General features: G+C 37.5%; 1 protein-coding gene across 4 annotated transcripts in view; it reads right to left on the minus strand.

The window, feature by feature from the left end:
* LOC130239377 (zinc finger protein 521) overlaps positions 1–4,296 on the minus strand; it is a 119,189-nt gene extending 114,893 nt beyond the window's left edge. For 3 of the 4 annotated variants that reach the window (XR_008838691.1, XM_056470540.1, XM_056470527.1), the window contains exon 1: positions 3,697–4,109. Coding sequence is in view for 2 of the 4 variants with exons in the window: in XM_056470540.1 (XP_056326515.1) it covers positions 3,697–3,736 (40 nt within the window). In the remaining 2 variants the exon portion in view is untranslated. Of the gene's footprint in view, positions 1–3,696; positions 4,110–4,133 lie in introns of those variants that run through there. The other variant, XM_056470548.1, reaches the window with a different exon arrangement.
* Between the last annotated feature and the right edge of the window lie 10,581 nt (positions 4,297–14,877).

The following is a 14,877-nucleotide window of genomic DNA, read 5'->3' on the forward strand; positions in this document are numbered from 1 at the left end:
CTAGCATGATTCTAGCATGAATTAGCATGTTACTAGCATGTTTCTAGCATGAATTAGCATGTTATTAGCATGATTCTAGCATGAATTAGCATGTTACTAGCATGATTCTAGCATGATTTAGCATGTTACTAGCATGTTTCTAGCATGAATTGGCATGTTACTATCATGATTCTAGCATGAATTAGCATGTTTCTAGCATGAATTAGCATGTTATTAGCATGATTCTAGCATGAATTAGCATGTTACTAGCATGATTTTAGCATGAATTAGCATGTTTCTAGCATGAATTAGCATGTTACTAGCATGATTCTAACATGAATTAGCATGTTACTAGCATGATTCTAGCATGAATTAGCATTTTACTTGCATGATTCTAGCATGGATTAGCATGTTACTAGCATGTTTCTAGCATGAATTAGCATGTTACTGGCATGTTTCTAGCATGAATTAGCATGTTACTAGCATGATTCTAGCATGAATTAGCATGTTACTAGCATGATTCTAGCATGAATTAGCATGTTACTAGCATGATTCTAGCATGAATTAGCATGTTACTAGCATGATTCTAGCATGAATTAGCATGTTACTAGCATGTTTCTAGCATGAATTAGCATGTTACTAGCATGATTCTAGCATGAATTAGCATGTTACTAGCATGATTCTAGCATGAATTAGCATGTTACTAGCATGATTCTAGCATGAATTAGCATGTTACTAGCATGATTCTAGCATGAATTAGCATGTTACTAGCATGTTTCTAGCATGAATTAGCATGTTACTAGCATGATTCTAGCATGAATTAGCATGTTACTAGCATGATTCTAACATGAATTAGCATGTTAATAGCATGATTCTAGCATGAATTAGCATGTTACTAGCATGATTTTAGCATGTTACTAGCATGTTTCTAGCATGAATTAGAATGTTACTAGCATGTTTCTAGCATGAATTAGCATGTTGTTAGCATGATTCTAGCATGAATTAGCATGTTTCTAGCATGAATTAGCATTTTACTAGCATGATTCTAGCATGAATTAGCATGTTACTAGCATGATTCTAGCATGGATTAGCATGTTACTAGCATGTTTCTAGCATGAATTAGCATGTTACTAGCATGTTTCTAGCATGAATTAGCATGTTACTAGCATGATTCTAGCATGAATTAGCATGTTACTAGCATGTTTCTAGCATGAATTAGCATGTTACTAGCATGATTCTAGCATGAATTAGCATGTTACTAGCATGATTCTAGCATGAATTAGCATGTTATTAGCATGATTCTAGCATGTTACTAGCATGTTTCTAGCATAAATTAGCATGTTACTAGCATGAATTAGCATGTTGTTAGCATGATTCTAGCATGAATTAGCATGTTTCTAGCATGAATTAGCATGTAACTAGCATGATTCTAGCATTAATTAGCATGTAACTAGCATGTTACTAACATGATTCTAGCATGAGTCAGCTTGTTTCTAGCATGAATTAGCATGTTGTTAGCATGATTCTAGCATGAATTAGCATGTTACTAGCATGACTAGCATGTCACTATCGTGTTGCTAGCACCTTTCTAGCAAGATTAGCATGTCAGTAGGATGTTAAAACTGTTAGCGTGTGTTAGAATAGCTAGTCACAGTCTCTGGGACAGTTGCTAGGGTGCTGAAATTGGTTGCTAGGGAGTGGCTAGTAAGTTTAAAGGTAATCAGTGATTGGCTGCTGGCTAGACTGAGTTGAATGAGGCCAGACTCTAGTCTGTAGGACAGTCTGATGCAGAGTTATGAGCTCACAAAGGTTGATCCAATGTTAAGTAAATGGGAGTCTTTTACAATGGAAGTCTATGGGACAGTTGCTAGGGTGCTGTAAGTGGTTGCTAGGGAGTGGCTAGTAAGTTAAAAAGTCATCAGTTATTGGCTGCTGGCTAGACTGAGTTAAATGAGTCCAGTTAGAAGTCTGTAGGACAGTCTGATGCAGAGTTATGAGCTCACAAAGTTTGACCCAATGTTAAGTCAATGGGACTTTTGGGATTTTTCTGGGTCGTTTTTCGGAAAACCCAAGGTCGGATCAGTTAGAAAAGATATAGCAACCCGAGTCAGACCAGTTCGAAGGTTTGACGAAAGTTTGAAGTATGTAGCTTGAAAGGCCTAGGAGGAGATACACTTAGAAATTAGTCTCAGAAGAAGAAGAAGAAGAAGAAGAAGAAGAAGAATAATAATAAGTTTAAGATAGATAACAATATGCTGGCTTTTCAAGCCACCATAAATATTACATTTTCTATTTAAAATTGAGTTTTGGTGATTTAGATTGAATAACCAATGACAGATAAAGTGCAATCCAGTTAAAGGAGATTCTGTAACTTACGTTTACATGTAAATGAATATATATTTAAAAGCCCATTTGTAAATTTAAGCTACATCTTGATTAATGCTGTGAATTACTGCTTAGCCGTTTATTCAATGAGCCTACAACTTTTGGATAATAATAATAACTTCATTAACCTCAAAACTGTTTTGCCAGCATGTTGATATTCAGAAAAAAGTGCATAAGTAATAATCAAATTAATCCATTAATTACAAATATTAAGATGAGAGGTTGTGCCATCAATGATGGAGATACATATGATAAAGAGAAAAATAAAAATAATTAATTATTAATAATAACGATAAATTAAAATTACTTCAATTTTATTAAATGAAATTTAAAAATAAAATCTCAAATCAAATGTGCTGAGGTCATCTTATTGCATCTTACAATATTTAAAACACTATTAAAAACACAATATTTAATATAATGTGGGTCTATGCAATAGCAATCGTATAATTTTGTGCTTATGCTCATGAATGTGCACATTCAAAATCACTTTTATAACAATATTATTATATTATATTGTATAGACGAAATTCATGCAGTAAACGTAAAACAATAATAGTAACAATTATTATTTTGATAATAATAATACAACAAAAAGATACATATACATATATATTTATATACATACACACACATATATATATATATACACATACATATATAAACACACACATATATACATGCATACATACATACACATACACATACACACACATATACATACACATACACACACACATATATATATATATATATATATATATATATATATATATATATATATATATATATATATATATATATATATATATATGATCTGTTGCCTAAAGGAGTTTCCTTGCTAATGTAAATTATTAAATCCAATGCGACATACTGGCACGACTGCCAAAACTATCTTCCAAAAGCACAAGCCCCCTTGAAAGTAATGCAAACACAGACCACAACAGCATGAGGACAGTAGGCTACTAGTCAAAGTCTTAATGTTTATAATACTCGTCCTAGAGCTCCACTCCGGTCACGTGATCTGTCACTCCAAACTTGCACGCCAATTTAACATCCAGATCGCATACCATCACTACATCCACACATATCGCCTTGAAGCTGTCCAACGACACCATAACGCATTCCGAGCTCTGTAAATACTGTAAATACTGCCATACATCATATAAAACAAACCTTCGGGAAAACGCGCGTCCAAACCAACCCGATATTTGCGCACTTTGGTGTTTGGTAAATACGCATGCACACGCACACACACACCATCGAAAAGCTCACAACATATCAGTTTTGCCTTCTTGAAAGCCTGCTAATCATAAATGGAGGATCACTTACCTTTCAGAGCTCTTGGTTTGGCTTGTTTGCGCCGCGACATATCCTAGAAAAAATGACCCGCCGGAGAAGATCATGCAAATATATCTATATGTGATATTATTACGCATTCGAGGAATCAAACCCTAAAGTCAACCTAATAACATTAATACAAAAAATATGATAGTATCCTATTGGTTGTCAGTTCAGAGTTTTAAAATGTCATCAAATGCACATGCATGTTTGATTTTATCAGTCATATAAATGAATTACGCACCGCGCAAAAAAGGAAAATAATAAAAAAATCTATGAAAAAATGATGATTATTTCCGTATAGATGCACGCGCTGGAGTCTAATTGAGAGTGTCAGGTTTTCTCTTTTGATCAGAGATTGAGGATTGAGTCTGTTTTTATAAAGAAGAGTCGGAGAGGAGCATGCGAGCTCCCTCCTCATCACCAACCTGCGAGGTCTCGCTCTGCGCTGTCGCTCCGGTAGTCCACATAATAATGGAAAATGGAAGCGAGGCCCCCAAAGCCATGAGGACGGCTCCAGAGGGGGCCCCATCCCCGCGGGGACGCGCCCTGTGCGTAATCACGGAGGAAATCATTGTCAGCCTGCTGCTCTCAAACACTGACAGAGAGGCATGATTAAAATCCGCGGGGCGTCCGCAAGATCCGGAGCCTGGATCGGGGAGTCGCCGGATCTGGAGCTGCTGCTATTGATGTTTATGAAGGAGCACTGCTCCCCCTGCTGGAGGAATTTCTTTGTCTCTCTTTACACTCACTCTATTTTCACTCACCTTACTAGTATCAGGTTGGACCCCTTTTGTCTTCAGAACTGCCTTAATCCTTCGTGGCAGAGATTCATCAAGGTACTGGAAATGCTCCTCAGAGATTCTGCTCCATATTGACATGATAGCATGACACAGTTGCTGCAGATTTGTCGGCTGCGCATCTATGATGCCAATCTCCTGTTCCACCACATCCCAAAGGTGCTCTATTGGATTGAGCTCTGGGGACTGTGGAGGCCATTTGAGTACAGTGAACTTATTGTCATGTTCAAGAAACCAGTCTGAAATGATTCACGCTTTATGACATGGTGCGTTATCCTGCTGGAAGTAGCCATCAGAAGATGGAGACACTGTGATCATAAAGGGATGGACATGGTCAGCAACAATACTCAGGTAGGCTGTGGCGTTGATAAGATGCTCAATTGCTACTAATGGACCCAAAGTGTGTCAAGAAAATCTCCCCCACACCATTACACCACCACCACCAGCCTGAACCGCTGATACAAGACAGGATGGATCCATGCTTTCATGTTGTTGAGGCCAAATTCTGAGCCGACCATCCGAATGTGGCAGCAGAAATGGAGACTCATCAGACCAGGCAACGTTTCTCCAATCTTCTATTGTCCAGTTTTGGTGAGCCTGTGTGAATTGTAGCCTCAGTTTCCTGTTCTTAGCTGACAGGAGCGGCACCCGGTGTGATCTTCTGCTGCTGTAGCCCATCCGCCTCAAGGTTGGACGTGTTGTGTGTTCAGAGATGCTCTTCTGCAGACCTCGGTTGTAACGAGTGCTTATTTGAGTTACTGTTGCCTTTCTATCAGCTGGAACCAGTCTGGCCATTCTCCTCTGACCTCTGGCATCAACAAGGCATTTGCGCCCACAGAACTGCCGCTCACTGGATATTTCCTCTTTGTCGGACCATTCTCTGTAAACCCTAGAGATGGTTGTGCATGAAAATCCCAGTAGATCAGCAATTTCTGAAATACTCAGACTAGAGTGATTGGCTGATTAGAAATTTGTGTTGGGACAGGTGGGACAGGTGTACAATGGGACAGGTGTACCTAATAAAGTGGCCGGTGAGTGTCAAAATAGTTTGAGTATATATATAACCCGAACACTTCATTATTCAGCCACCAAAGTGGTAAAACATTTTATATTGGACCCATAAGTAATGCTGGGTTATTTCAACCCAAATTGGGTAAAATATGGACATGAATGGGCAAAAAATGGACAAACCCAACTCTTGGCTTAAAAAGTGCCATTAAGATTTAATTGAAAAAATTACCCCAATGTTGGTTTTGTCCATATTTCATCCAACGTCAGGTTACGACAAATCGACAACTTCGCATTTTTAAACACACTAAATTTAAAAAGTTTTTAACCCAACAAAAGTAGAAGAATCCAAAATTTAAAAATAAAAAATGCTGGGTTATTGTCACCCAATGTTGGGTGAAAACTGTTTTAAATTTGGTCCTATACATTTCATATTGTAAAGTTAAGCCAGTGGGGGGTTGTGCATATTAAATTGTTTTGTATTTGACCCATAAGTAATGTATCAGAACCAAACTCATTGTGTGATAATGCACTGGCACTCTCAGACCTCATCCAGAAAATCAGCACAGGCCTCATTTGCATGTATTCATTAGCACCAGAGCTTCAGTAGCGCTATGTTATGATCTTCATAGCAGTAATACTTGTGCTCACTACGTCTATAAAGCCTCTTTACATGTTGAGAAGTGTCTCAAAATATTGGGACTCACCCCCCCAACACCCCCCCCAGTTAAATTCCCCACTTACAATCTGACAAAAAGTGCAAACAAAGTGTGATCAAAAGATGCGTGATTGATATGATTTGCTTTTTTTGTTGTTGTCGCAATCACAGTGTTTGCAGGATGTAAACATTTTTCCGTACGTGGTTTCGTTCTGTCAAGAGACCTCTGTTGTCTTTCAATTGAATAGGAGGAGCTGTGTGTGTATGGTCCCAAAACATGCTGTCAAACCCTCTCCCCAAATCTGAAGCGCTTTTATACCTGCAGCCCCCAGCCATTTCCCACCAACACAAACAAACAGCGCTGCAAACCCGCACAGACTTACTTTCACACTTTCATTAGCAACAACACTCGAATTCTTCCCTAGTTTGGTGTAGTTTGCAGCTCAGAAACTTTTCAGTGTCGTGTTTATTATGTGAAATGTGGGTCCGAATTATACACTAAGAATGTTTACATGGACAACAATACTCCGATTGAGAGTCTACACACTATGTAAACACTGGATAGTGTGGTAACGCAATGACGTTAATGGATCATAAAAGGGACATTCAAAAAGCAACTCCTAACATATTATTGTCTTATTCAGATTAAGGCAAATAATTTGATTACTGACGTCCAAGTAAACATTGAGGTAAAGTTTGTTATATATTTGCACATTCAGACTTTCTTCTTAATAATATCATTTCAGTATTATTTGCATATTCTAAATAGGGAATTAACAGTCAATGACTATCAAAGTACAACATTGTTCAGTCAATAAAATAGAGGAAATGTTGTTTTTAAATCATACTTACATGCGATTTCAGACACAATCATCAAATTATCGTGGAAAACAATAAAAAGACTGTTAAATGAACGAATATGGGAATATAAACGTATCTTTGACCAATTGGGAAGGGGGTTAATTTTTTGCTAGTTTGTGATATACATGCTTCAGTGAATCAAATGTATGCGTTTATTTAAATTACATGTAATTTATTAATAAAACCTGTGAAAGTCTGGGGGACATTTAGTGTATTACACTTACCTTTGATTTGCTAACCGATTTCAGATGTTTCTCTAGGCCAAACTCTACAAATATGCGTATAATTTTACTTAACTTGTAGGCTGTATGTAGACACAAACATCTATTTTACATTGAAAGTGTCTTGTGAACACTTACGATGTCCACCGGTGTAAATCTGCGTGTTTCTGACTGTTGAATGATTATTTTTCTCTCACATAGACTGATTGGCGCGATTACACTCACAATTGGTATGAATAGGGGTGCTCAAGTATGTATTTATATTCTCTATTATTTTAATTAATGATATTATTCATGATATTATTTAAGATATAGATCAGACCCCTCACCAATACCCCCCATACATCTTGTTTTGACGTCCTTCAGGGGGATCAAGCGTTAATTTTAATTAGCTAGCCTATTTCAGATGTTTCTCTAGGTCAAACAATAATATGCGTCTAATTTTAATTTACTTGTAGGCTGTATGTAGATACAAACATCTATTTTACATTAAAAGTGTCTTGTGAACTTACGATGTCCATCGGTGCTGACTGGATGTTTTTTTTTCTCCTCACATAGACTGATTGGCGCCGGCGCGATGCATTCACAATGGTATGAACCGTTAAAGGGGTGCTCAAATGCACATTCATATTATCTATTATTTTAATAATTGTTAATATTGTTATTTAAGATATAGATCAGAGAAAACTATTTCTCATTATTAAAGGGCTAACCCCCCATACATCTTGACGTGCTTTAAGGGATATCAAGCCTTAATTTAGGCGGTTAATCCTCCCAAACACCCCTGTAATTCACATTTATCAATTCATGACCTGAAACTGGTGGTTTTGTACAACCTGGGCTGTAAGGTGCTTCAAAATAAACGAGTTGTTAAAATATATCACGTCTGTATATATAAAGTATTAACTTACATAGTATCACTCAATATTCGATATTAAAAAGAGCCCAAACATAGAGAGATGGACACACAGTATAAATTACATTTAAAGTTCAGTGTCAATGAAATGCTAAACATATTAGTGATTGATAGTAAATATTGTATTGAACCAAACTATAGTAAATACTTCAATCTGTTATGATAATATTATAGCAACAACAACTATAGGGTAATTATACTACAATACACCAACAGTTTATTCATACAAACTAAAGTATACTACGGTATTTATTGCAGTTCCCTAAAGCATTTATTAACAAACAGTTGTAAATAGGCTACTGTAATATAGAGTATAATAAACGTTACTATAGTATGGTACAAAAATACTATGGTGTTTGCTATAAATGACTAGCTTTTGGGGCTATTTTTGCTTGTTGGTTAGCATGCTTTAGGGCTCTTTCACAAATTGATTTTTTCATTGACATGCAAAAAAACACCCAGTAAAATACCACATACATACTTTACGGGATACTACTGTAATATGCACTGCATTGTGGGTATTTCAAAAACTTTTACGGTAACTTACTGCATATTAGGAATTTGCGGTATTCTACTGTAATTAAAGTAACCAAGTTCTGCTACTGTAGACCAAAAATGAGACAGCTGATGACAAAAATTACTCACTTGTTTTAAATTAATGATTACTCAATAGTAAATACTAAAAATAAAGGTAAATAAATAACAGTAAAAGTACTGTAAAAATTGTCATGCTGTAAAATTATAATGGGCTAAAGGGCATTTAGCGGAAAGGCTATTTTACTGTAATATGAAAATGCGGTAAAGCCCTGCTAAAGTCAGTCGCAGTAACTTGCTGGCAACAGTACCACAAATATACAGAAAAAATGCCTACCAGTGCATGTGGCCAGTGTTCTGGTTTAAACTGACTGCTAATATCTGTAAGCTTCCAGTTTGGACTGCGGATGGAGGCTGATGGGACACTGTGCCCTTGGTCTGGGTTTTTTGGCAGAGCTTCTGGCAGCATGTCATTCAGTATCTTGTTTCATCGCAGCACATGCTCATCCATCTACCTCAGCAGTATTCACTTTTGCACATTTCCAGTTAAACATATGCCACATGAACAAATACCTCTTGTGTTGTCTTAGATTTTTGTCTTAGAATTCTCATTTTATTTCTCAGAAATAAATTCAATTCAGTTCATGTTTATTTCTCTAGCGCTTTTACAATGTGGATTGTGTCAAAGCAGCTTAACATAGAAGTTCTAGTAAATGTAAACTGTGTCAGTCCAGTGTTCAGAGTTGAAGTTCAGTTCGGTTCAGTTCAGTTCAGTGGGGTTTAATTTTCACTGCTGAAAGTCCAAACTCTGAAGAGCAAATCCATCGATGCGCAGCTCCACAAGTCCTAAACCAAGCAAGCCAGTGGCGACAGTGACGAGGAACAAACTTCACCAACAGACGAAAGTGAAAGAAAAGACCTTGAGAGAAACCAGGCTCAGTTGGGCACGACCATTTCTCCTCTGTCTAGGCGCCGGAGGCTGGAGAACGCTGGACGTCCATCATGAAGAAGCTGCAGGTGTGAGGAAACAGTCTCACACTCTCCACTCCTCCATGACCGCCACGGCATCTGCTCAGGATACGGCCTGGTCCAGGATTATGGAGACCTCTAGAAGTGCTCTGTGGTTGGCATCATCTCTTCACAGGATCACATCAATGGTGCTGTACAATCTCTTGTTTATAAATTTTGTTTATCTTTATAAAAAAACAATAAAAATCATGAGGAACACATTAAATAATGTTTGTTGTATTGTCTGCAATGAAATACGTGGTAAAGTAAATTTAGAAATCACTACTTTCTTATTTTATTTGTGTATTCATACTGTCCCAACTTTTTCTGATTTGGGGTTGTATCATACCTGCCAACACTCCAGTTTTTCCCAGGAGTCTCCTGTATTTCAAAAAATGCTCATGAGTAGTGAGTATTACACTGTGCGTTTACATGCAGTTTGTGTATGTGTGAAAACGTAACATTCTGTAGTGCATTTAGTTATTGTTTAAGGCCATATAGGCAGTCTAAACAGTCTCTGGGTCATTGCATATAAAGATTTGGACATCTTCTTGGACACTTATAATGCTTCAAAACAGTTTTGCTGCATTTTTAAAGCGTCCATGTCATAAGGTTGTTGAAAAGGATGTGATTTAGTTTCTATGTGTGATTTGATTGGACAGGAATCACAGGACTGATTTTTCTACTCAGCATATCCACATAGACAAGAAAAAATAAAGTAGTGGCTGCAAGTTGGAGGAAAATAAGAGTAAAAGTACAGATACAGCACTAAAAATATACTCAAAGTAAAAGTACACATCCCTCAGACTATGCAGAGTCACTGATTCGATAAAAGACCAGCGACGAGATGATCCCAAGGTTTCCATATCCTGGACCAGGCCGTATCCTGAGCAGCTACTGTGATGGTCATGGAAGAGTGGAGAACATGAGACTGTTTCCTATGACGCTCCAGAGACAGACGAGTCTTCGCTGAGGCAAGCTTCCAGCCTCCGCCACTGAGACTGCAGCTCTGCACAAGACGTTTGGCCAGCGGAGAAATTAAAATGGTCGTGCCCAACTGAGTAGTTTTTTTTCCCTCTCCGCTGTTGCCACTGGCCTGCATGGTTTGGGATCTGTAGAGCTGCGCATCGTTGGATTTACTCTTCAGTGTTTGGACTCTCAGTACTGATTATTAAACCACACTGAACTGAGCTAAACTGAACTGAACTTAAACACTACAAGCTGAACTACACTGTTCCTATTTACTGTGACCTTTTATGTGAAGCTGCTTTGACACAATCTACATTGTATAAGCGCTATACAAATAAAGGTGAATTGAATTGAAATTAATTGGTAAATTATAATTCCTGAGAAAATCTACTCAATTATAGTAATTTGAGTATTTCTAATTTATTACTTCACACCACTGTATTTCAGACCAATCTCCCACCACCCTCCCGTTTTGTTATTTCTACTGGAAAACTCCTGTAATTTCACCCCGCCCCTAGTCCTCAGCTTTTTGATACAGTCAGTAAAACCCCTGGGTCACCAAATTTGGTATAGTATCCGATCGCAGCGGCTGCCCGAAACCCAGTCCATAATACAGGTACTATCACCACAGTACAGTTACTAACCCGGTTCTCAACTGTATTATTCAGCCACTCTCTCCTTTATCTCCCCACAGTCTCCCGGAATTTCAGAGACAAATTTTGGCAGGTATGGGTAGTATAATACTGGCAAATATAAAATTTACTTAAAAGACACTACTTTCTGCGTAAACTGAAGGGGAAAAAAGGAAAATGAGTCTGATAATCACAAACAAAGCTCAGGGACAGCAACACAGTCCATGCAGACTAATTAAATTTACAAATGATTGTACAGCAACTCATCATAGCATTGCTCTCAAATCCTGACCTTTAGCACTGTTTGACCTTGAGTGTGATGGAGCAGAGCTTTCTAGAACAAACACACCTACAGTCCACTGGGACACACACACACAGACAACACACTATCAAAAGCCAAACTCCTCTCACACTCACACACACACAGCAGGACAACACACTATCAGAAGCTAAAAAACTCCTCTCACAAACACACACACACACAGAGTGCGACTATAAACACAAACAGTGTGTAAGTGACTCTTGGCATGTTAATCAGCTTTTTTTTTGCCTCGGGCTATTTGGAGGAATAACCAATACGACACGCTGAGCATTCAAGGACAAATGCATCTCAAACAGATCTTCATCTTTGCTCTTGGCCAATATCCATATACTTATTATAGCAAACACACACACACACACACACACACACTGCAGCGATACTCAATAAAATACACACTTAAAGAGGACCTGTTATGAAAAATCACTTTTATAAGGAGTTTAAGCACAGTAGTGTGTCAGCAGTGTGTGAATATATCCAGCTCCTAATGGTAAACATGTATTAATTGTATTGTTTATAATCAGACTTGATAGAAACAGCCTGCAGAAACACTTGGATTGACATTCTCCCTTTGTACGTGTCATCAGAGGGGGAAAGCCCCGCCCACTAGTGCCCATCTCTCCCTCATTAGCATAAAGAGTCATTAGAGTTTTGAATCTGCCACTATGCTGACACGTTGTCATTTGTAGCTCCGCCCTCTTCTGAAAAGAGCACAATCTCATTTGAATTTAAAGCGACAGTCACCACAATTAGGATCAGTCTAAAAGAATCAGTTTCAGAGAGATATAAACATTATCTGTGCAGCATTTTGAGCTGAAACTTCACACGCACACACACTCTTAGGCAGGGGTGCCTAAACCTTTTCTTATAAAGGGTGGAAAACCAAACTTGATGAGGGCTGTGGGCCGAATTTATACCAAAACGTATTACATTAAATGAAGTTCCTCATTTATTCAGTAATATTTAAAATCAAAATGTTTTGTATTTAGATTAAAAAGGGTTACATTTCAATAAATAAAGTATTGAAAATAAACTCAATTTCTAGAAGTAAAGTTGTATTTTCAAGAAAAACACTGGTTCAATTTAAAAAAATCTAAATCAAAATGTATAAATTTGGTTTAGATTGAAAAAAGTTGTAAAATTTCAATAAATAAAATGTTAAAAATTAACTCAAATCCTAAAAATAAAGCAGTTTCAAGAAAAAGGGGTTACATTTAAACAAATAAATCAAAATATATACAGTTGAAGTCAGAATTATTCGACCTCCTGTGATTTTATTTTTATTTCTAAACATTTCCCACATGATGTTGAACAGATTCAGGAATTTCTCACAGTATTTCCTATAATATTTTTTCTTCTGGAGAAAGTCTTATTTGTTTTATTTCGGCTAGAATAAAAGCAGTTTTTAATTTATTTAAGCCATTTTAAGGTCAATATTATTAGCCCCTTTAAGCAATATTAGTTTTGGATTGTCTCCAGAACAAACCACTGTTATACAATGACTTGCCTAATTACACTAACTTTACCCTAATTACCCTAGTTAAGCCTTTAAATGTCACTTTAAGCTGAATAATAGTGTCTTGAAGAATATCTAGTCTAATATTATGTGCTGTCATCATGGTGAAGATAAAATAAATCAGTTATTAGAAATGAGTTATTAAACTATCATGTTTAGAAATGTGCTGAAGAAAATCTTCTCTCCATTAAACATACAGGACGGCTAATAATTCTGACTATATCTATATATGTTTAAACATATACCAATCAGTAGTGTAAAATAAAATCATGTAAAGGTGTCTGTCAGTTGTGATTGTGTAAAAACGCTGTCAGAAAGTCAGTAAACGCAGCTCCACTTCTGCAGCCCAATAAAGCTCCCAGCACCCCCTGGGCTGAAGGTTCGAGTCTCTGGATGCTGCTTGCTCTCGCACTATTTATTTAGTTTGACACATCTCCAATTAAAGTGTGCAGAGAGCGCTTTCTCCCTTGCTCCTGCCCACAATCCCCCTATCATGAAGAGAGAACGACAAAGAAGAGACGAAGGATGGAGAATATTCTGCCTTCCAGCCATGATTGCAGTCATTTCCCAGAGAGAGATGCTCTGAATTATAATTGTCTGAACGAGGAGAGAGAAAAACGGAAGCTGTGTGGTTGAATATTCCAGCATCTAATGAATAAAATTTATTAACTGTGTTTATTTTAATCAGACTTGATTGACATTCTCCCTTTGTACGTCATCAGAGGGGGAAAGCCCCGCCCACTAGTGACATCTCTCCCTCATTAGCATAAACAGCAGCCCTGAGTGAGAAGCAGCCGTCGAGATTAGCCGAGATAACACTAGTCTTGTTTCTGAATCTGCCACTATGCTGACCAAGCGGCAACCTCCCGCTCTCCCTCGGGAAGCCAATACTGAAGTAACTGAAACTGCAATTCATCAAAATTCCGCTAGTCCTGCTCCATAATAGAGCAAGTGGCAATTGAGCCCACTGTTAGAATGGCCAACTTTACAGCAGAAATAAAGGTGTTTACAGCCTGGTACAAAGAACGATTTTGGTTCATATAGCTATTATTACCCTCCATGACAACTGTGAGGGGGGTGAATTTTTTTATAACTCATCCATTTCCTTTATATTAGGTTATATTAAGTTTGCATAATTAAGGGCGTGGCCACTTGAGTGACAGCTAGGTCTCGCTGGTCGCCGTCACTTCACCTCAGCTGAATCCGGCAGATTAGCCACTGATCTCGGCATATTCATCGTATTTTTGTGTTGTTTTATGTGGCTTTACACAGTCAGCTGCCTTTTGGACTTATTTCTTACAATTATCAGATGATATGGGATGCTGTGTGCACTTAATTGTGCTCACGAACCATTCACGTGGCCTCCGTTTCCCATGTGAGTAAAGTTATATACTTCTATACCATCTCTATAAATGTATTTGTTTTATTTAAGATCATTTATCATTAATATTTTTCTTTAGACCCGTAAAGCACTCCAGAATGTGACAGATTGATTAGCTGTAGGCTCTAGAACAGTCATCTGAAGCGTTATCATACAGTGTTATGCTGGAGTTCATCAATAGTCCTGCATTTACTAACACAGACTATATCTGAAGTGTTTGGAAGTGTTTTCCTCCTGTAGAAAAACATCATAAGAACAATGTTTAGTGGCTCAATGTATTACTACAGTGTTTTTAAAAGTCTAAACACTTTATTGATATAGTGTACAGCCAAGCACATGTGGTCAGAAC

Source organism: Danio aesculapii, chromosome 2 (genome assembly GCF_903798145.1).
Source record: "Danio aesculapii chromosome 2, fDanAes4.1, whole genome shotgun sequence".
NCBI lineage: Eukaryota > Metazoa > Chordata > Actinopteri > Cypriniformes > Danionidae > Danio > Danio aesculapii.